We start from the raw sequence: 25269 nt of genomic DNA on the forward strand, positions 1-25269 counted from the left end.
AAATTTATGTAAACTTTTGTAAAATAAGTTAATAGGTTAAATTCCACTTAATATCTTTTTGAGCAAGGGGTAAAGTAGCCCCTAATAATATTGTTATTATATCTATAAAAAAACATTAAGTTCATTATATAAGGTATAATTATAAAAAAAGGAAGAATGTGAGCTACAAGAAAAATTCCCACAGTTACCATAGTGACCGCATGTACAAGAGTCGAAATAGGAGTAGGCCGCTCCATGGCATCAAGCAACAATACATGAAGAGGAAATTGCACATATTTAACAATTGTACCGACAAATAATAAAGAGGCACATAAAGTAACAAATAAAAAATGAACCTCATTATTATAAATCAAGTTATTAAATATTTCGAATAAATCTTGAAATTTGAAACTTCCGATATCCAATACAAACCTAATATTCCTAATAATAAATTAAAATCACCTATCAGATTAATTACTAATGCTTTTTGACAAGCGTTTGTTGTAATGGAGCGTGTGAAACAAAAAACCTATAAATAGATAAGAACACATTTTAACTAATTCTTAAAAATATAAATTTGAATCAAATTCGAACTAGTAACTAATCTCAACATTGAAATATTGAACAAACTCATTTAAACAAAAAATCTCAAATATCCTTAATCATGAGACATATAATTGTCACTAAAAATAAGAACAAAAATTTCAACAGTAATGATTAATTTTGACATAATAGATGTAAGTGAATCAATAAAGTAGCCAAACTCAAAAAAATTGTTTTAAAATATATTTGTTAAATAATTTAAGAAATATTTTTTATTTTTTAAAAAAAATTGTTACATAAAAAAGTGGCATAGCTTAAAAAAATCAAAAAAACATGTTGGATGATTTATTATAAAAAATTAAAAAAAATAGTAAAAAGTTAGAGAATATAAAACAATTGAAAGGATTTATTATGAAATATAATTTGCAAAACACCATTAAAAACACCATTAAATATATTTTGTTAAAAATTTGAAATGCAAGAATCACATGTTTATAATGACGAAGTGCGAAGGGGAAATTTTTGACGGGTTAGACAAATTTAAGATTTGGGGAATGGTATTTTTTTATACCGCCAATGTTGCTGGGTGCAAATTGTGATGTGTGAAGCTCCGAGCCTTGCTAAGGGGACACTACGGTGTTCGAGCATTAAGGTTGAAAGTGGCGAAATGGAGGAATGGGCAGATAGATAGAGAAATGGAATTTCCATTAGATTTTGCAATCTAGTGTTGTTGAGTGCAAATTGTGATGTGCGAAGCTCCGGGCCATGCGGAGGGGACACTGTGATTTTCGAGCATCAAGGTTAAATATGAAATGGGATGATATTGACTAACTCGCCAAAACGACACCGTAACGATGGCTATTAGGTTCCATAGAGGAACACCATGATGGTGGTCAGCAGGCTCTATGGGACGACATTGCGACAATGGTAAGGTCCTTTGGGGCGACACCTAAAAAAGGTTTAAGTTGTAAAATCATAGCTCAGCTATGACAACCAAAAAAGTCTGCCAGAACATTAAACACGGGGAATAATGTGTAAGACCATGGCTTGGCCATGGCAACATAGAGGGTCCTTCAGGACACTAAACACTAGAAAGTCTACTAGGACAATAAACATAGGGTTATATGTGTGAAGTCCACATATCAGTATACTAGGAGACCTATAAAGTAGAATTGCAGTGTGACTGGTGTAATAAGTCACCAGACCAAATGAACTTAGTACATCTGGGGAACACAGACTAGCAGGATAATGAGAGAATTTTCCATAAGCATGCATGAGTGGAGCCAAAGAAGCTTCCCAATCTAGTTAGGGTGAAGGGAGGGAAAGACTCATTAGAAAATGAGGTAAATGTAATGTACGTCAATGATAGTCTACCAAGGATGACATGGATCTCACACTGTTAAATAGATACACAATTGGCTATAATGGGATACAGTTTTAATTTGTAAGTCAACAAAGAGGTAGTTAGAAGATTAGGAAAACTGGCCTAAGTCTTTATTGAAGGAAATGCTAGCTCAAGACTTAATAATCAATGAAGTCTGTCAGAAAATCATGAAAAGAAAAAGTCTACTGGGACAATGAACCAAGGTCTAACAAAGCATCTTAAAGAAACGGGCTGAAGAAGTGGGTACTATGAGGTTACATTGTGGGTACTAGTTTTAAAGGAAAAGAGAATGTTAGGAAATGATCGTATTTTGGTAAGAACCTACAGTTACAGTCATTATTTGGGAAAACATTGAGCGTCACCAATTAAGAGTAGTGAATACGAGTATTAGGGATGTGGGTCAATGATCAATGGTGTGAAACCCCAATGAGAAAACATGGTTATGGCCAGACCAAGGATCAGGTCTGCCTAGAGTTTGCTCAGAGAGAAAAGTGACATTGGCCTTGTTTACTAAATTTGTAAATCCTCCTACAAAAATAGGGAGTTAAATTTTGAGCCAGGAATTTAAGTTTCTTAATATTTATAATGCCTTGCATGAATTTATTTTAAAGATCTTACTAAGTTCTTCTGAACTTATAAAAATTTACTGCGTGGGTGCAGGGTAGATAAAGACCATATATCCAAAGGATGGGCCAAACCGGACCCCACTAGTGTTAGAGTAGGGCAAAGAGGTTGTTTCATGTATATAGAAAGGCACTATTAGAGGCCATGCCTCAGGGGATTAGTTGGATAAACTTATCTTATAACCTCATCGCAAAGTTGTAAACATCTGTTAGGAAATTTTGTAAAGACTTAAAACACATATGATAAAGTATATATTAGAAGTCAAACTTTTAAATTTGATACTGTTGAAGTGTGAAAATTTTATAAGATTTGAAACGTTGTTAAGTTATTCGGGTTAATATAACACCTAGTATTCGAACTGGTCAATCGGGTCAGGTATAGGGTGTTACAAATTTAGTGGTATTAGAGTTTTGGTTTAGTCAATCATTTGGAAATAGGAAGTTACGTGAATGCCTCTATATAAATGTTAGGTTAGGTCTAATTAGTTCCTCAGGTTAGTATAAAATTCAAGTGAATTATTAAAAATTGAGACAATTGTGAGAGATGATATAAACCGGAATCAGGCATGCAAAAAAAATGTGGAAGAAAATGTCACATCCTATATTTTATGATTGTTGGCGCAAGAATCAGAATAGGGAAGGAAGTGGTCTAGTGGTTTAATACTTCTTAGCTATCCTAGTGGTCCTAAGTTCAAGTCCCTTTGTTCACACATTTTCATTTATTTATTTTTACATTTTTCCATGTGTTTATTAAGCTTGTCGCCCACCCTATGGCTTCCATGATTAGGAGGAAGGATTGGGCCAATTCATCAGAGACTCCATAAGGCCATGCTTTATTGGCAGACTTTACTATTTCGGGGTCCGCACCCAATGCTAAATCTGTTGATTTATAGCCATTAGGGCTTTGCTCTTTTAGACAGTAATAAAAAACATTCCCTACTGTTAAGAGTTTGTCCAATTTTAGGGGATGCCCCATCCTTAAGCGATTGTATTATAACCTGGAGAGGTTGAAAAAGATTGGTTTTCACTGAAGAAAAAAAGTCTCATGAGGGATAGACCACCTACTGGGAAAGCCAAAACTATTATCGAGCTTTTTCCTCACCGTATGAACTTTTGGCAGTCTGAGTGGAAACTCGAAGAGGAACTTTGAATTATAGATTCGTGACTCTCAAAAGTGTAGAAGTGGACCATTCTAGCTGAGATCCCTTAGGGAATAACCTCTAATTGGTAAAAGTGCTGAAATACGCCAAGGAATAGTGGCTCCCAGTGTTTGCTCTAGTCAAAGAAGTAAGCCACCAGAGTCGACCAAGTACCAGTAAGTTGCCTAGCTACAATCCCGCGGTCCTTCAAAAAAGTAAAAAATAATAGATGTAAAAGGAGGCTAAACACATTGCGGCAGTCACTCAACCGTAATTCTCCTTCCACCACTTCAAAATTGTAAGCAAAATTGGGCAATTTGATTCCTTTGACTGATAAATGTTTGAACATATCCTCGTGAGTAGTCGTACATTTGAAATATGTTGACTTTATGGACGTTCCAGTTCTGTAACTGGATGGCCTAAGCTAATTTGCTAAAAAAGGCTTATGGCTACCTTAACCCCTCTGATCCCAACCATTGTAGTCCATTCTCCTCCCTTCTGATGATGGCCTAATTTTGGGCATGTCGAGATTGCAGTATAATATGGAGAAGAGGTAATGGGGTGAAGAAAAGATTACCTGGAAGATGGGAAATCTTGTTAGAATGATAGACCCTAGAGAGGGGAAACTTGGGAAGAAGAGAGGGAGGGAAAAGGAAAAATAGTTGAAACTTTTTTAAGAAAACTAAATCGGCAAGAAATTTTTTTGAAGGAAACCTAATATTTGAAGAAAAAAATTACCTTATCCTTATGACTTGATTTTAAATATCCAAATGTCTGTGAGAAGTTAGGTTCCAAGTTACCAGAGATGGTTCAAGTCTCCCAATCGGTGTTTGACACACATTGACCTCGGGTAGGGTTTTCATAAATAGCGATAACCAAAAAGAGTAGAAATGTTCGCTAGAACTGGTTGTCTACCGAATGTCTTCCATATAATTCATGTTGATTTAGGAACCACCCACCAGCTTCGTGGTGAAGTCAATGATTCGCTAGGATTGACACAGGACCATACTTATGTAGCTGATTGCCTTTTATGAATGAGATCAAACCTGTCGTGTGGACTAAACAGTTTCATAAAGAATTTGTAAGTGAAAGGTCGGCACTAAAGCATTCAGGAAAAATAAAGGTGTCCACAACTATGTTATGAAGAAGATTAAGTAAAGTAGTTGGAGTCTGCCTCTAAGAGTAAGCACGAGAGGAAATTTCGAGGACAAAATTTTCTTTAAGGGTAGAGGAGTTGTCACACCCAGATATCTTGAAGAACCCAAATAGGAAATAAATATAGGGCCAAATTGAAAGTATGGTAAATTGGTGAGCTCAACGAGGAAATTTAGGAAAATTTGTGAATCGTCGAGCAAATAATTGAGTTCTAATTTTGGTTTAGTTAGTTCTTGGTTCCATAGTGGGAGACAAAATGATTAATAATGAATGGTTGAAATGGTTGGCGAAGATTGAGCCAAAGGAGTATATATATAGGTGTGTGTGGAGACAAAATTTTCTCAATTCTGTTTACAAATTTATCTCTCCATAGTATCATCTTCTTTAGTCACTCTGAAGAAGAAGTAGAGAATATAGTTGAAGGAAGCTCTGCATGTCGCAGCAATCGTGTGAATTAAAGTCTAGTAGTAGAGAAATTGAGGAACTGGCAAGTTTCCTTACCTCTTTGTACTTGTGGATTGAAAAAAGAAGTAACATAAGAACTCTTAAAAGCTTCTGTATAATTATGAATTTTGGATTTTTAAGGGTTGTACACCTTTAGCTTAACCGATAAGTGGTTGTCGTGCTTCACTGCCAGGAAAAAAGAGTTTTTGGCATTTGGACAAGCTAACCTATCAAGCATAAAGAAGCAAGGTAAGCTTTTGTACTCTACTTTTTAGGTGATCTATGGTGCTATGCAACACCTTATACCCAGCCCAGTCGCTGAGCCTTAGTAACGGGGCGCTACACCACCGTTACAACATCACCGATTACATTTCATCTCATAGCATGCAAACATCATCAAATTTGAACATTCACAGAAATTCCATGTAAGAATACCCTAGGCGACACTAAATCAAGCTAAACATACATTAAACGAACTTGTAACAGGATAGAAGCATACCTTAAGACCACTTAACAAAAATTCCAGAAAGATCACGTAGGTATCGATAATCATTCAATGGTATCGATATTTCTTATAGATGGTATCAATGCCGCTTAGAAAATTGGTACCAAATCAATATTTTGTTTCTTTGCAAAAATTAAAACCAGCAAACTTTTGATACCCTTTCAAGAAGTATCAATAATTTGGCCTCGAGTATCTATACTTGAGACATGGTATAGATACCTAATTTGCATTACTGACTTTTTGCACATTCTAAATATCATGGAGGTATCGATACTAAATACTCGATTATCGATACCTCTACACAAAACAACAGTAATATTTTTAAAATAATGTGTTCAACACAATCATACACTTACTAAATCATCATGCATTTATGGCATCAAAACTCGACATCAAAAATATCAAAATTTGTAGTTTTATGCAACATCAATAACTGAGACCAAACCACATATTCAACTAGAAACAACATCCGTAATTTATAAGAGAAATAATAATGAGCAATCGTCTAAGCATCATTGTAATAACAACCAACTAAACTACCACATTGCCTTATTCCCACAGTTCAAAATAATGATAATAATAACACCTATTCAAATACTAGTCTAGCTTGGATCAACCCTTTGGAAACTTTCTGTACCGCTCACACCACAACGTTAATAGACTGCAAAGGTTTAAAAAGAAGTGGGTAAGCTTAAACAAACTCAGTGAATGATTAGAATATCCATTAAATAGGCATGCATTCATACGTTAACCGAAAACGATCAAAGCTCAACTACATATGCATTATATCGAGAGAACATATTAACATATTCAAATCTTACTAATCAACACATTTAACTTATCTTTCCCTATGTTCATGCATACATCACATATCGTAATATCACATTTTAGAAAATCATATTTAGCGACAGTTTGACACTTGAGGCTGTGAAACATAAAAGTAGGCTCTACCACCAAACATTGGATGCATGGATCTCCAATACACCAACTAATTCGTAAAATCGCACATATCTCAAAAGAGTAGCATGTAGCTAACTCTCTCTAACACACCAACTTATTCTGGTGAATAGAGCTTAGTCACATTTCCTTATCTCTCCAAATCTGTCTCGGGCCTTAACGGCCCCAAAACACAACATATATGTGAGTACTCACAATCCTATGGCATGCAAACTATATCTAATGGTCTCATAAAGTAACAAGGCCAAAGTATCTACAATAAACCACATAATTACTTGTTGTTTTATGCACTTTTTCACTATATATTCACATTATAAACATAATATAAGCACTTTCATTTGGCATGTACAACATGCTAACAATTAACACTTTTATAACAACCATCACAAGCTTATTTCACTTATTGTAGTATCACATCTTAACTCACATTTCCACAACACATAATCACATGTTTCACAAATTAAACAAAGGTATAAGAAAGCTTACACTCAAAACTTAAAGTAAGGGTTTAGGCTACAGTTAAGTTCCTAATTAACACTATGACATTCATCTACAAGTAGCGATTCCAAACACTCACCGATCGCGCTTTCGCCTAGTCGCCAAAAGCTTAAACTAGCTTTTCCTTGCCTTTTGCTTTACTCATTGAAAGTTCTAGTGATTCTAAAACTTCAACAAAATAAATCACACCACAATCACAATAAACATCCAGCCAAAGACTCATCAAAATCAACTAAAAACACAAGCCTAAGCTAGATCCTTATGAAACTAAAATTTCAATAAGCTTGGTCGAAACATAAAAATCTTAACACTTACTCATTTCTATTAAAACTATACAGAGTTATGGTTTTATAATTTTTGACATGCTATGGCAGTTCTCACAAAAATTCATTAAAATTTTAGAATTCTTTAGCTAAACTTTAAAGAGAGTTTCAAAACCTTATAATCACGTCAACACTAATTGAAAAACACTTTGAAATCTCATTTTTATTCAAAATCACAAAATCCACCACTAACGACCCAGTTTTTGACATTTATTTAAACATTCGATTCAATAGGTAAAACTCTAATTTAAAGGTTAGATAACATTAAAAAATAATAAGAAATCAAAACATTAGCTTAATTGAATAAGAAACGATTGTTTAATTGAAAATTTGAGAAATCTAAAAGTTTGAGAGATGATGAAATCAATGGTGTTTTTCACGGTTTTTATGGAATTCTATCGAGGTTTCAAGTTATGAGAATGAAAGAAATCAAAGGGATGAAGTTTGGAAGCCAAATTGGAAGATTAGTGCTTAGAAAACTTAAGGCAGGACACAAAACAAAGTGAAGGGAAAACTATTGTGAAAAGCCTGTAGGTGGGGGGTAGACCTAATCATGACGGCCCGGCCCGAAGGCCTGCCTGGAATTTGGGAGGGTTTGGGCAAAAATATAGGCCCGAAAAATGGGCTTGGGCAAAAAAAAAGCCCGTTTAAAAAATGGGCCAGGCCTTAGGTAAGGCATCTTTGGCCCAAGCCCGGCCCGGCTCGGCCCGAATACAATAAAATAAAAAAAATTAATAGTATTTTCTTGTTGTTTTCTCCCTATTTTGCTACCATTTTACTATTATGTTGCTACTATTTTGTTTTTATTCTTTCGATATTGTATAAATTTATTTTATTGTTAAATTTTTTTATTATTTTAAAGACATTTGTTAATTTTATTATTATTTTAGAGACATTTGATTGTTAAGTTGCATCTATCTTAGTGTTATTTAAGTATATATATTTTTTAAAATTTATTTTCAATTTGTTAGAAAATATTTATTTTGATATTTTTAGTATTTTTGATGCATTATATATATTTTAAATTATATAAAAATAATATAAAAATTAATATGGGCGGGCTGGGTCGGGCCCGAGTTTTAGTATTTTTATTCGGGTCGAGCTTGGGCAAAATTTTAGGCCCATTTTTCGAGCCAGGCTGGGCCTAAGCCTAGCAAACGGGCCTAAAATTTTAGTTGAGCCCGGCCCGGCCCAGCCCATGATCACCTCTAGTGGGGGAATATTAGGATGATTTTAACATTTTGGGCTATTTGCTTTTGCACAACTCCTAACTTCAACCTTTTTTCAAAACAGTCCCTATTTAAAAATTAAAGATCTTTTCAACCTTATTTTCAAAAATTGAGTTAATTATCTAAAAGTCATAGATGAAGACATTTTTGGTTTACCATGCTACGAAATTTCTAAGCACACTCGATCTACAATTCTTAAATTACCCTCAAAATTATTAGGCTCGATTTTGGGGTGTGACATGCTATGCTTCTAGACATAAATACCTCATTTTCTATTATGTATTGTGATTGTGAATGAAAAGTGTTGAATGAGTATGCTATGAGTGCATAAACTAATAGTAATGAAAAGTGTTGAATGAGTATGCTATGAGTGCATAGACTAATAGTAGCATATGAATGTTGTAAGAATGATTGATGCTTGTCTATGGTTACTTCTTGATGTTTGAATATTTGCTGTATTGTGTGTAAGTATATAGTGTCATAGTATGTGCGAAATGTATGAATCGTATGTTTACAATGGTGAAGTGCGCAGGAAAAATTTTGATGGGTTAAACAAAGTTAGAATTTGGGAAATGGTATTTTTGTATACCGCAATATGATATTGCTGGGTGTGCAAAGCTCCAGGCCTTGTGGAAGGGACACTGCGGTGTTCGAGCATCAAGGTTAAATATAAAATGAAATGATATTGACTGGATCACTAGAACAACACCGTAATGATAGTTAACTCTCTATGGGGTGACACCGAACTGGCGGTGAGGTTCTTTAGGGCGACACCTCAAAAAGGTTTAAAGTGTAAGACCATAACTCAGCTATGGCAACAAACTGAGTACGCCAGGAGATTAAACATGAGGAATAATATGTAAGACCATGGCTCGGCTATGGCAACATAGAGGATCCGTCAGGGCACTAAATATGGGGAAATTCACCAGAATGATAAACATAGGGTTATATGTGTAAAGTCCGTAGATCAGTATAACAGGAGACCTGCCAAGGTATAAACTAGAGTTGCAATGTGACTGGTGCAATAAGTCACCAAATCGAAGAACTTAATATGTTTGGGAAACACAGACTAGCGGGATAGTGAGAGAATTCACAATAAGTGAGCATGAATAGAGCCAAAGAAGTGTCCAAATCCAGTTAGGGTGAAAGGAGGGAGAGACTCCATAGATAATAAGGTAAATGCAATGTATATCAATGAGAGTTTGCCAGGGAAGTTGCGGATCCTACATTGTTAAGCAAACATAAAACAGGCTATAATGGGATACAATATTAATTTGTAAGTTAACAAAGATATAGCTGGAAGATTGGGTAAACCGACTCGAGTCTTCATGGGAGAAAATGTCAGGTCAAGGCTGAATAATCAATAAAGTCCACCAAAGAATCATGAAAAGTAGAAGTCCGTCGAGACCATGAACATCGGTCTAACAGAGCATCTCAAAGAAATGGGCTGAAGAAGTGGGTACTATGGGGTTACACTATAGGACCTAATTCCCCAAGGAAAAGAAAATGTTAGAAAGGGATCGTATTCTAGTAAGGACCCGCAATTACAGTCATTTTTTAGGTAAACACTGAGCATCACCAATTAGGAGTAATGAATACGAGTATTAAGGATGTGAATCAATGATCAATAGGGTGAGACCCTAATGAGAAAACATGGTTATGGCCAGACCAGAGATAAGGTTAGCCCAAAGTCAACTTAGGGAGGTCCTGTATTCAAATCCCTTCACGAGCGTGGGAGTTTATTTTTATTCGTTTGACCGAGAGAGTTTCAGTCAAATAGAAACTCCATGGAAGTTATCAAGAGCGGGGTAGTGGAGAGAATTAAGGGATTTGGGGATATCTGATTAGTTTTGTTTTCCTCTTCCTTTCAGAAAAGAAATTAACATCTTTGTTTCTCTATGCTTCTTTTTCCTTCATTTCTTTCTTGCCTTTCAATATTCAATTCTTTCTTTTTTGCAGTGGTAATTTCGTGGTGCCTTGTTTCGTGGATGTCGTGCGTTTTGGTAAGTGAGGTTGAGGTTTATTCGAACGGTAGGGTTTATTCTTAATGGTTTTTTTAAAAGAATAGTAATTCATTAAGATAGGTATATGTAGGAATTAATGGGGAACCATCCGTTAGAGCTCTGACGATTTAGAACGTGTTAGTAGTGGTAGTCGTTGGCTGTAAGTGAGTTTCGTATTATTTCCTTTGTATCGAATTTGTTAGTAAATACCCTAAATCATTGATGGGTACTTTATTTTAAGCATTTGGAAGGCTTGAGATTGTCTTTGCAACGAAACGATACCAGGTACGTACCCGAAATGCAAAAAAATGAGATTCGACGAAAGTCAAAAAACCCCACAGTCGACGCCACACAGGCGTGTGGTTGTCCATGTGGTAGGCCGTGTACGACAACACGACTGTGTAGTCGACAAAGCCATGGCCATATGGTGGCTGAAGTGTGGTTGTGTAGGCTACACGGGCTAAACCGAATTGGGCCATGTGGGCTACACGAGCGTATGAGTCCACACGGGTAATCTATACAGGTGTAAGGGAATTTGGGCCAGGCTGTGTGATCTTTACGGGCCAAGGCCAATCTGGACATGTGGGCCACACGGGCGTGTGGGTCTACACGGGCAGACCACATGGGCTTGTAGGCCCATTTAGCTAAAATGTTTCCTAGGGTTGCACGGGTCACCTAAGTCGACTGTGAACCTACTGTAGGGTCGGTAAGCGCTATTTAGACCCTAAATCATGTGACCGGAATATATAATGGATGTTTACTTATCCGTATGTATGACTGATAACTGAATTTTAGCATGTAATCATGTATTTCTGTATGTCTGCATTGAGCATGTTTGGTTGCATCTACATTGGGGTGGGATGATTGATTATTGGAGGAAGTGTACTGAAAGGCTTCCATGCCTATTATCTGGCAGCTCAGCTGTAATATTATTGATATGTGCCGCATTTGGTACGACTTGGTGTGTAGGGCTAGGTGGGTGTTTTAAACCCCACATGGCGTGTAGGGACGGTCGGAGATGGTGTGTAAAGGCTAATGGGTAGGATACTGATTTCTGTTACTGTATGCATACTGTATCTGAGATGGGCTAAGGCCCTAATTTAAATCTAAAACTGTATCTGAATGGGCTAAGGCCTAAACTGTATCTGAATCTGTAATGGGCTTAGGCCCCAGACTGTATTTGACTAATAACTGTTGCTTGATTGCATGCATGTCTTCTGTGGGGATTACACACTGAGTTTACGTAAACTCACCCCTTTTTGTTTATCTGTACAGGTAATCCCCAAACCTAAACGTAAACTCAACAGTGGCCACATGCCTATTGAATTGTTTTTAATTCATTTATGGTTTTTATTTCTTATTTGTTTTCTGGGGTATTTTTGATGTAATTTGGGACTTTTTAACTGTTTGCCTTTGATTTGGATTTTAACTGTTTTCATGGACTTTTGAACTACAACGAAAACTCGGTTCTATTAAACACAACGTTTTTCCTAAACGCGAATGGTTTTCTTTAAATATCACGATTTTAAAAGCTTCTACTACAAAATATGTTTTTAAACAAATCAAATTAACAAGAAAAAATTTTGAAATTGAGGAGAGATAAATAGAAGCCAATAAACGGAAACAGTTTTATCTTGATAAATTCAATTTCAAATCCCATTCCATGTGACATCGCCAAATTCAGCCATAACGTCTAGGCCGGGTTTGGGGTGTTACAGATCAACATTAGTAGGTAATTGAGTTAATTAATAAATCTAGAAGGCTTGTGATTAATGGACATAAAACTTGAATGGTGCATGTTTAGCTCCTTTGATGTTAAATTTGTAATGGTATAGACATATATTTTTACCGTGCATAATATTTAGGAATGGTACTTGCAATTGTAATCTTGATGTTAACTTGGCATAGAAAAATGTTAAATTAATTAAAAGAATGAATGTAGCGACTTCAAGAGAAGCCTATAACTTGTAGATTCCATATTAGTAAACTATTATTTTGTCGCAACATTGGTACAACATCGCTACCTATAGTTACATATTAGGTGGAAATAATTGTTCTAGCTCTTCATCTCATTACTATTAATTTGTGTTACTGTTTTTAAATTGATTAGCATATTTAGTTAAATTGAATCATATTTGTATTTACTTCTCAATTTTCCATTTTTTAAAATTTGCAATTATAGGTTTAAAATCAGTCCCTGTGGAGATAACTCTAATATTTACTACTATATTACTTGTGAGCAACAGTGTACATTTACACATCATAAGAAAATTTACGACACATATATATTACTTTGAATTTTTTTTTTCAAATATTCCAATTCAAAATCATATACATGTATATTGTCATTAGAATATTGAAGGAGAAAAGGAGATAATTAATTTGAACTTGTGCCATTGAGATACAAGGAGCTTTAACCATGACCCTAAATAAATCTTGGCATATATATATATTTCTTAAATTACTTTTAAGCTAAATTTTTGCTAAGTCAAAATTGAAAATTTTCAAAAGTATTTAATGTATTTATTTAGTTTAGTATAATTAAATTATCTTAAATGACTTTTAATTTGATTTAATTGTGAATATTAAAACTTCAACTTAAAGCCTATACAAAATTTTTCTTCCATTAGAGTACTAGCTTTGAAGATTTGTTAGTTTTTCCATAATTTGATTAAAAATGAAGAAATAAAAATAGAAAATTAACAATGGAGGAAAAAAATTTGGAAGCAAAACAAATAAAAGACATCAAATTACAAAAAGAAAAAAACTAAAAATAATTTAAAATTTATAAAAGAAGAAAACGTGTATATTTTATCTATTAAAAGTTTTAATTTGTTAAGTAATTTAATTAAATTTAAATTAAGTTCAGGAAGATATTAAATATGATTGAGTGTAAAATAATATTTATATATATTTAAAAATTGATGATCTAATTTTTTTATAATTGGTACCTAAAAATTATATATTTTAAGATGATCTTAATATAATTTATTATCTAATTTTATTTTTATTTTTTTAAATATACCACGGCTTGCACTACCCTTATTAACATAATATTCAGTAAAAATAATTTAATTTTTTTTAATTTAATGTCAATCACAACCATTCATTCCTTTCTTCTTTTTTAATTTAAGATATTTAGTAAACCAATTTAATATTTTTTAGATTTAAGATTAGACTATACTACTAATATAATTCTAAAAATTAATTTAATAGTTTTTATAAAATTTTATAACCCTAAATCTTATATCTTAAAATTTTAGACCTTAAATTCTAAATTTAAATCCTAAATTAAAAAATTATTTACAAAAAAATTGAAAATAAAAGAAAATATTTTGTATGCATTTCAGTATGCTTTTTTTGTATTATTTATTTGGGATAAATATCAAAAGTATAAATAAATTTTGATCTAATGTGCATTATCATAAGTAAACTTTGATTTGTATCATGTTACGTTGGTATATTGTATACAAAAATAATTTTATTAATCTAATATGAAAATAAATGTATATATTTGTTTCTTTAAATCAAAGTTTTATGTATATATATAAATCGTAATTCAAATTTCATATATATAATTACACCAAATTAAAATTCATAATTCAAATTGTGAACCAAAATTGATGTTTATTTCTTTTAAAGATTAATTTTGTTACTGTTATCTTGAATATATTTTGGAATGATTTCTTCTATCGATAAATATTATTTGTAATTTCCAAATTGTTATTATAATTAAAAATCTAATAATTCATTTGAAACTTAATTAAAACTTTAATACGTTGCTATATGTTCAAAGTAATTAATTTTTCAAAGGTAATATTTTAATATAGTGGGGACTCATTATTAATAGCTACAAAGTTTTATTTATACCAATTTATTAATTTTGTTTTATATAAAATATAGTGTAATATGCAATAATCTTACTTAAATTAATAATTCTAAGTTTATGTACCTATATCCAACAATTTTTATGTTTAGTTAATGTAATTAACATTAAAAGATTTGATGATGCTTGAGTTCTGGGATTTCTCTATTATTTCAAATTCAATGATTTGAACTGAGCAACCAATATCTAGACAATCGCCTTCCAAGCCTTTTGTCTCTTTCACCCTCTTTTGGTCATCAATCACAGTAAATTTATCTGTATAACTTGAATTCTCTGCTTCATATTGAAACGACCCATCATCAGTTTCAACCAGTAAAAATATGAAAATTGATCAAAGAATACTTAATTTTTAAACTTGGAATAGTGGTTAAAACTTTTCGTTTCACACTTAAATGACACGAATTCAGTCCACTCATCTCCTACCCTTATAGAGATAAAAGGAAGTATACATCATCAACTTAATCCATTAGAGAAGGGTATATATGATAGGCTTAACAATTAAAAAAAAAAAGAAACAATCTTGATTAAGAAAAGCTTGGTTTTAAAGGGTATTTATCGTCAAGATTTATTTAGAGCTATGATTATAGTTTTTGTCTAACACCTAAATTATACTGATTCAAATCTTGTCATCCCTTTTTCTCTTCTCAAGATTGTAATCATAAAAATAATTCCATCGTGAGCTCAATCCATTTGAGAAACTAGTGAACAAAAACTTGGTGTTAAAGGGTTTTTTTTTTTATAGAGGTTGAAGTACCTGGAACGAAAGTGGTTTTGACAACAGTTCCGACCCCACCATCACCCTTCAAAACCTGAAGACTTTGGACAACATTTTTAAGCTCATTTGCGGCAAGCTCTAAGAGCCTAAGGTTCCTATAAAGTTCCCAAACTTCACTTGCAGGCATATTCACTTCAAGCTCATTCGTAATATGCTTCAAAATAAAACGCTAATTTCAATAATTATTATTTTTAACTTCTATATTTTGCTTCTTCTTTTTTTAACTATCTTTTCTTTCTACAGAATTTCTGCCCAAAAAAGGTAATTTATTGAGGGTATAGCTTCTAGCTAACACTCTTTATTTAACCATCATTAATTGTTTCACTCAAGGTACTTCTTGGAAGCTTGCAAAATAGCTTCTACGGCTTGGATGTTAGGCTTTGGATCCTTGGCTTGAAATTCTTTCTTGACAGCATACGAAACGATAGATTTTATGATGCTTGAGTTCTGGTATTTCTCTATTATTCCAAATTGAATTATTTGAACTGAGCAACCAATTGCTAGACAATCACCTTCCAAGCCTTTTGTCACTTTCACCCTCTTTTGGTCATCCATCACAGTGATTTTCTCTGTATAACTTGAATTCCCTGCTCCATATTGAAACAACCCATCATCAGTTCCAACCAGTAAAAATAATAAATTTGATCAAAGAAAATTTGGTTTTTCAAGGGTATTACTGGTCAGCTCAAACCATGAGAGAAACAAGAATATTGATCAAGGAAAAACTTTGTTTTAAAAGGTAAGTATGATCAGTTCAAACCATTAGAAAACAAGAACTTTTATCAAGAAAAGCTTGATTTTAAATGGTGTTCATCATCGTCAAGATTTCCTTGAAGCTGTGGTTAAAAGTTTTCGCCTGACACGAATTTAGGCTCCACATCTCCTAGTCCTTCCAATATTATAGAAATAAAAAAAATCCATCATCAGCTTAATCCTTTAGAGAAAGGTATATATGATAAGCTCAATCAATAACAAAAAAAAAAAACAAAAAAAAAACGAAAACAAAAACAAAATTTTTTATCAAGAAAAGTTTGGTTTTAAAGGCATTCATCGTCAAAATTTGTTTAGGGATGTGGTTAGAGTTTCCGTTTAAAACCTAGTTCAAATATTATTATCCCTTTCCTCTTCTCAATATTTTATAATCATAAAAAAAATTCCATCGTGAGCTCAATCCATTAGAGAAACAAGATACTAGTCAACAAAAACTTGGTGTTAAAGGGTATTTTATAGAGGTTTAAGTACCTGGAACGAAAGTGAGTTTGACAACAGTTCCGACCCCACCGTCACCCTTCAAAACCTCAGTGCTTTGGAAAATATTTGTAAGCTTACGATCAATAAGATCTAGGAGGCCAAGCTTCCTATAAAGTGTGAAAAATGTTCTCAATATAAAATTATTCTCTCATATAAAATCAAAAGCTTACAAACTATTTATAGGCTATAGTTTACCATTTAAAACAACAAAAATTGAAAATATTAAAATCTAATAATAACCATAAACCAATGACTCTTGACCTTTCATTTTCCTAAACAAAAAACTACTAATTTAAACCCATTAAAAAACAATATAACTCTTGACCTTTCAACTCTTGACCTTTCACTTACATGACTCTTAACTTTCATTTAAGTTTATTTAACAAAACTCCCCTGTAAACTTAAATGCTTCTGCCATCCTTCATGCCGATTAATTTCTTGTAGTTGTCGAAGAGTATCATCGGTAGCGGTTTTGTAAAGATATCCGCGACTTGGTCCCGACTTGCCACGTGCACTAATTTCACACTTCCTTCCTTTACATGATCTCGGATGAAATGAAAACGAATGTCAATGTGTTTGCTTCTCTCATGATTCACTGGGTTCCTTACCTACTCAATCGCTGATTTATTGTCAACTCGTATCTCAGTTGCACCAAGTTGTTGTTGCTCCAACTCACCCAACAAATTTCTGAGCCATATAGCGTGACACACACACCAAGATGCTGCCACATATTCAGCTTCACATGTCGATAGTGTCACGATTGGTTGCTTCTTTGAAAGCCAAGCAAATGCTGTGTTACCCATAAAGAACACATATCCCGATGTACTTTTCCGATCATCTAAGTCTCCGCACCAATCACTGTCGGAATACCCAATCAACTTGTAATCTTCCATATTTGAATAAAATAACCCGTGTGACACCTTTCCTTGAATGTACCGTAGGATTCGCTTCAACGCCTTCCAATGTGAATAAACCGGCTCCTCCATGAACCGACTTACAATGCCAACACTTAGCGAAATGCCAGGCCTTGTGCAAGTGAGATAGCGAAGGCTTCCCACCAAACTTCGGTATTTACTTGCGTCGACTCGTTCTCCTCCATCGAATTTCGAGAGTTTTACACCTGGTTCCATTGGTGTTGATACCGAGTTGCAATGTGTCATCTTGTACTTCTTCAAAATTTCCTTTGCATATGCCTCCTGTGACACAAAAATACCTGTCCTTTCTTGTCGAACCTCCAAACCAAGGAAAAATTTCATTAAACCCAAATCTGTCATCTCGAATTCTTGTGTCATTTTGCTCTTAAAATCCAGTATCATCTTACCATTGTTCCCCATAAAAATGAGGTCATCGACATAAAGAGCAACAAATAACATATTACCTCCATTCTTCTTCACGTAGAGGGCATGTTCATAAGGATATTGTTTGAACCCATTCTCCTTGAAGTATGTATCGATACGAGTATTCCATGCCCGCAGTGCTTGCTTCAACCCGTAAAGTGCCTTCTTTAATTTCAGCACCTTTTTCTCCTCTCCATTTTTCATGTACCCGGGTGGTTGTTCGATGTAGACTTCTTCTTCGAGCACACCATTCAAGAATGCCGACTTGACATCCATTTGAAATATTGGCCATTTAAATTGTGCCGCTTGTGCAATGAGCAGCCGGATTGTCTCCATTCTTACAACAGGAGCAAATACCTCATCATAATCGATCCCCTCCTTTTGCTTATATCCCTTTGCAACAAGTCGCGCCTTGTACCGTTCTAACTCGCCTTGAGCATTCATCTTTCTTTTGAACACCCACTTCACACCAATGGGTTGACTTCCTTTCGGCAATTCTGTTAACTCCCATGTGTTGTTGCGGTCAATTGCTTTAATCTCCTCATCCATAGCAGTTTGCCACTTCTTGTCCCGTGCAGCCTCTTCAAAACTTATAATCTCGGAATCTGCCAAAAGACATACAATATGTACCTCATTTGTTGAATCATACAAATCTTGCAAACTTCGCATTTTTGGTTGTTGCGGTTCATCTTCATCATCGGTAGTTTCAGGATTTGTCGGTATGATTGTTGGTGTAGCGATTGATGATCCTCCATCTTTGGTGATAACCTCCGTTGAGTTATTCCAATCCCACTCGCTTGCTTCATTGAATCGTACATCACGACTTACCACAACCTTCTTACTTATCGGGTCGAGTAGCTTGTATCCTTTTGTTTTCTCATCATACCCAATAAAAATAAACATTTTGCTTTTGTCTTCGAGCTTCGTTCTTCGCTGATCCGGCACATGTGCATAGGCCTCACTACCGAATACTTTAAGATGAGAAATTGATGGTTTTTGTCCGCTCCAAGCTTCTTGTGGTGTTTGATCATCCAACTTCGCATGTGGACATCGATTTTGCACATAGATGGCACATTGCACGGCTTCCGCCCAAAATTCCTTCGGCATCTTCTTGCTCTTGAGCATTGATCGAACCATGTCGAGAATAGTCCGATTCTTCCTCTCGGCCACACCATTTTGTTGGGGAGAGTACGGTGCGGTTAGGAATCGTCTTATGCCTTGCTCCTCACAATACTCCATGAAAGCCGTCGAAGTATACTCACCACCTCTATCAGATCGTACAGATTTGATGTGTCTACCAGTTGTTTTTTCCACCATCACTTTGAACTTTTTGAACACCTCCAATGCCTCGGATTTTTCTTTAAGAAAATAAACCCAAGTTTTTCGTGAGAAATCATCGATAAAAGAAATGAAATACCTTTTACCGCTAAAAGATTCAGGGGTGATTGGTCCACATATGTGAGTATGAATCAATTCGAGAAGTTGCTTAGCCTGATATTCTGCCTTATTTTGAAACGAAGTTCTCGCATGCTTACCGAGCACACATTCTTCACAAAATTTTCCCTCACAGTCCATGTCTGGTAGCCCATGCACCAAATTCTTCTTTTCCAACTTGTTTAGACCACCATAATGTAGATGGCCAAAACGGAGATGCCATAGCAACGCCTTGTCTTCAACATCAACTCGCAAACATTTTCCTCGAACACTTCTCAGATTCAACCTGAACATGCGATTTCTCTCCATTTCAACTCGAGCGACCAAACACCCTTCCTTATCTCTCAAGTGTAACACCCGATCTTTCATAAGCACCGAATAACCTTTTTCCATGAGTTGCCCCATACTCAAAATGTTGTTCTTGAGGTCTGGTACGTAATACACATCATGGATTGACCCAATTAACCCATCATTTTGTAAATAACAAATGGTACCTTGGCCTTTTACCTCAACCTTCGACGCATCTCCAAATGACACATGTCCCGTTTCAACCTTTTGCATCTCTTTGAATAGGTGCTTGAGCCCACACATATGGTTGCTTGCACCCGTGTCAAGGTACCACACCATGTTGTTGTTGGTGTTGACTTCGTTGTGTGCCATCAAGAGAAAACCTTCTTTTGCCTCCTCATTTTCCGTGGTTAGGTTGGTTGTCTCTTCCACCTTTTTCGAGAAGCGACATTCTTTCGTGAAGTGTCCCGCCTTACCACAATTGCAACAGTTATCAGAGTTACAATCCTTCGCATAGTGACCATATTTGCCACACTTGTAGCACTCGACATTGGAATAATTCGACCATCCGCCTCTTCTACGACCACGTCTTCTTCCCCGCCAATTTTGTTGGTTTGAATGCTCCTTCTCTTCATAATTCCCTTCTTGACCACGACCTTTTCCACCACGACCATTTCCTCGATCTCCACGACCACGGCCTCTACCTCGAAAGCTTTGAGAATAGAGAACTTTTTCGTCTTTGATTGATGCCTTGGTTTGAAGGGCTTGCTCGAGTGTCTCCTCTTTCTTCTTCTTCTTACGTTGTTCATGTGCCTCGAGAGAACCGGCGAGTTCATCGACTGTAAGCGTTGCTAGATCTTTTGACTCTTCTATGGCACATACGACATTTTCGAAACTGTCAGTTAACGATCTCAAAATCTTCTCCACAACTCGTGCATCAGTTATCGCTTCTCCATTTCGGTTGAGTTGGTTCACCACGGTTTGAACACGCGTGATGTAGTCGGAGACACCTTCTGATTCCTTCATCTTCATGCCTTCCAGCTCGCCACGAAGAGTTTGAAGTCGGACTTGTTTAACTCGGTCGGCTCCTTTGTACACCTTTGCTAAAATGTCCCACGCTTCTTTTGAAGTTGTCGCACTTGCAATCTTCTCAAAGCCCGACTCATCAACGGCTCGAAATAACATGTACAATGCCGCCTTATCTTTCGACCGCATTTCTTTCAACGCCTTGTTTTGAGCCGCCGTATATCCCGCAGTAGTTGTCGGTTCTACGAAACCTTCTTGGACCACCTCCCAACCATCTTGAGACCCGAGAAGAGCTTTCATTTGGATGCTCTAATTCTCATAGTTCACTTTTGTTAGTCGAGGCAATGGCACATTACTAGTCACACTCTCCATAGCTCAGATACCAAATTGTGGAAAATGTTCTCAATATAAAATTGTTCTCTCATATAAAATCAAAAGCTTACAAACTATTTATAGGCTATAGTTTACCATTTAAAACAACAAAAATTGAAAATATTAAAATCTAATAATAACCATAAACCAATGACTCTTGACCTTTCATTTTCCTAAACAAAAAACTACTAATTTAAACCCATTAAAAAACAATATAACTCTTGACCTTTCAACTCTTGACCTTTCACTTACATGACTCTTAACTTTCATTTAAGTTTATTTAACATAAAGCTCCCAAGCTTCACTTGCAGGCGCATTCACTTCAGGCTCCCTCGTAATATGCTTCAATTCCCGAGAATTAACCCCATTGTAGCAAGCTAACAGAACAAAGAAAACCAATGAGAATTGTTTGAGCATTCTTTTTCTTTGGAATTTTGCTTGCTTTAAACCTTGGAATGATTCTCTGGTTTTTCTATTTCTGCAAATTTCAGGGTTTATATAGAGCATAGAAAAGGTTAATATGTTCACTGAATGATACATTTATAAATCTCTAACCTATAATCTATAAATCCATAAAATATAAAAAGTACTTTCTTCAAGTGAGCATAATACTTTTCCAACTAGATGCAAAACTCTTGGATTTTATAATTTTTAAAATTAAATATTTAAATTGTAGTTAATTTTATTCTTATTTTTTAAAATAATCAATTTTATACTTATTAAATTAAAATATGGGTTATATTATGAATATATTTTTATTATAAAATGGATATATATTAGGATAAGTAGGATAAGAAGTTTGATGTTGATGAATAAAATATATATTTCTCTAGTAGTTAATTATTTATTTTATAACACGTTATAACGCAAAAGATGCTAAGGAAAGTACTTGAACTTGCACCAACTACATAAGGTACAACAATTCAACTACATCAATTCTTCATAAATATTTTTGCATTGCTCAAAAGGCGTTTGGTTCGCCAAATATAATATTACAGTATGTAATCTTACATCTCGAAATAAGATTATAGTATTTGGATTTCAACATCCCGACCATCCTTGAATCTCACATTACAACCATCACATAATATAGGGTGTAATCTGGTCATGATGTAACACCCATCACCCGAATCCGGCTCCGGGATAGCGTTCGAGGCATTACCAAAACTTTTCATTTAAAACATACTGAATCGACTCACCAGGTTTAACTTAGATCTGAAACTTCCAAGAATTCACATCTAGGCTCTTAAATGGGCCTTCAAGGCCCTAAACATACATAGAGATGATTCGGGATAGGACCGGAAACATTCAATAACTTAAGAAAACTTTCTTATTTAAAAGTGTCACACACCCGTGTATGAGGGGCCGTGTGGTCACCCACGCCCGTGTGGTCTAGGACACATCCATGCCTTTAACTTGTGGGCAACACTGACTTTTAGGCACGGCCAAGACACACGCCCGTGTGCTCACCCCGTGTCCAGAACTTGAGCATTCTGTTAAATTAACATGGCCCAGACATACGCCCGTGTGTCCTACCCGTGTACTAATTTGACTTAAAGTTTTAGATGCAGGGGACACACGGCCATAGCACACGCCCATGGAGATGGGCCGTGTGTCACGCACGGCCTAGACACACGCCCGTGTGTCTAACCATGTGAACCTTAATAGGCTATTTTCCAAGCCTTTAGTCACCCTTTTCTACTTCTTTTTCTTAAAAGATACCAAATTCAAAGTAAAACATGATTATACACTTGTAAATGATCTTGATGAAGTTAGTTGTATAGAAACCTCATATCATTGGTTTCATACAAAAAGGTTATTTCCCATCTAGTATTTATTGGATCTTATGTTATTGTAGCACATTCAAAATTTGGCTCGTTTTTGAACTCATTGCCACTTGTAGCAACCCATCATAATAGAGCATAAACATGCATATAAAGGAAGGTCATAGCCTACTTTCAAATATGTCAATTTCCATGGCCTTATACAAAAAGATGAATGCATCTTTACATGCCTTCATTTGGCAATTCAAATGAAACATATGACAAAATCTTCAAAACCATATACATGCCATTAACAAAATAGAAGTGTCTTTATACCAAAGCTTGACTAGTTGATAGTGTGTTGCTTCTCCAATTTTCTTCCAATCCTTATGAGTCATCGAGCTCTATAAAATAGGGAAAAGAGAAGGGGTAAGCATTTTCATGCTTAGTAAGCTCGAATAATTAGAAAATAAACTTACCGAGTAATTAGCATACATCCCTACTTAATTCATGAAATCATCCATTATGAAATGATTTCCTATCACATGCACTCAATCAATGAGTTAGTCACATAATCATGTATAATGTAATTTAACTAGATGAGCTTATCATTCAACATTTCATTCATATATGTATATCCCATGTCAATCTTGTTGAGTTTCTAGGAAATCTCGATGGAATATCCATTATCTGTCAATTCATACGGATGATCATTCCATATATGCACTCCTGCGAACCTCACATCATATGGCGGGATTACCAGTCCAGGCTAAATCCCTCATTTTATAAACTCATAAGGTGATGTCGGGATTACCAGTCCAGGCTAAATCCCTTGTTACAACAAACACCCATAATGAGCTCAGATCTGAATTACCAGTCCAGGCTAAATTTAGACCCTAATCGGATTACCCGTCTAGGCTAAATCTGTAATGCACATATATTCTTCGGGAGGCTCGATCATTCAAGGAACACCCGTCCAGGCTAGATCCTTTTCATAATTGAGATCAACGGATTACCCGTCCGGGCTAAATCCTTACTGCAACACATGCAGGATCTCATTACACATATCAATCGGGGTTTATCCATCCAATTCCCTTTGTCAACCTCAACCGAGACATCTTTCACATGTTACTATCAAATATGCATTTCAATGATGTTTTATGCTAATAATAAATACAATCATCATGCATTCATAAATCATTCAATTATGCATATTAGGGGTTTACTTTAAGTTATCCGAACTTACCTGGTATTCTTTTCGGAGTTGTGTTTCGGTTATTCCGAAACCTTGCGTTTACCACGATCGACCTCCAGAATTTGTTCCTCGGGGTCTATAACAGAAAAATTAACTCATTAATACCCCACATTATACATTTCAAGTTTAATATCTACCCCTGATCCAAATGACCGTTCTGCCCCTGGCCTTTGATATTTTTACGATTTAGTCCCTAGGCTCGTATAATGAAACACATGCAATTTCTATCTTACCCATGCCTAACCAAACATTTTTCTCTCTTATAGCAACCCACATTTTTCATTATTTTCCTCATTTCTACCATACATTTACATCTTTTGCAAAATAGTCTCTATAAGGGTTTCTCATGAAAACCAACTTGGAAAAGATGTTTAACACACATTTATCTTTCATATTCCTCCATAATCCATCAAAATACCAATAACTCATGCATGGGTAAATTTTTGAACATAAACCTTAGCATGAAATATGGGTAGAAATGGAAAGAGCAAGCTACCGGGATTTCAAAAATACAGAGAACATGAAAAACAGGGCTTGGGAGCACTTACTATTGAGCTTGAAAATTGAAGAAACCCTAGCTATGGTGTCCTCCAAATTTCGGCAGCTATGGGAAGAAGATGAGCATATTTTTGCTCTATTTTTCCCTTTTTATTTCATTAAAAAGCCTATTGACCAAAATGTTCTCATGCCCTCTCTTTAAAATTTCATCCATGCAAGCCTATTTTTTTCCAAAAATTTAGAATTTGGAAAATTACTCTCCAAGACCTTCTAATTTATAATCTAAAGCAATTTCATACAAATTGCTTCTAGAATCCAAGTTTTGCAATTTATTCAATTTAGTCTCTAACTTTCAATTGGACACCTTATACTTAGAATTTCTTCGTGAAACTTTAACACATGTATATACTCATATACTAGGCCTCATAATAATCATAAGATAAATATTTTGATTTCAAATTTGTGGTCCCGAAACCACTATTTCGCTTAGGCCCTATTTCGGGATGTTACATATGACCTCTTTCTTAGGTAATCTAAAATTGTAAGTGGAATCTCAATTTTAAGACAAAATTACCCTCTATTTTATTATATTTATCAAGACA

At 35.0% G+C, this 25269-nt stretch overlaps 1 protein-coding gene across 1 annotated transcript in view; it reads right to left on the reverse strand.

Annotated features, from left to right (window-relative positions):
- Positions 1-16846, reverse strand: part of LOC107948637 (norbelladine synthase) — a 67428-nt gene extending 50582 nt beyond the window's left edge. The window contains exons 1-2 of the mRNA XM_041110804.1: positions 16686-16846; positions 15423-16030 (exon numbers count right to left, since the gene is read on the reverse strand). Of these exons, the coding sequence (XP_040966738.1) occupies positions 15423-15570 (148 nt within the window). The 5' untranslated portion in view covers positions 15571-16030; positions 16686-16846. The remainder of the gene's footprint in view (positions 1-15422; positions 16031-16685) is intronic.
- Between the last annotated feature and the right edge of the window lie 8423 nt (positions 16847-25269).

Source organism: Gossypium hirsutum, chromosome A04, assembly GCF_007990345.1.
Source record: "Gossypium hirsutum isolate 1008001.06 chromosome A04, Gossypium_hirsutum_v2.1, whole genome shotgun sequence".
Classification (NCBI taxonomy): Eukaryota; Viridiplantae; Streptophyta; class Magnoliopsida; order Malvales; family Malvaceae; genus Gossypium; species Gossypium hirsutum.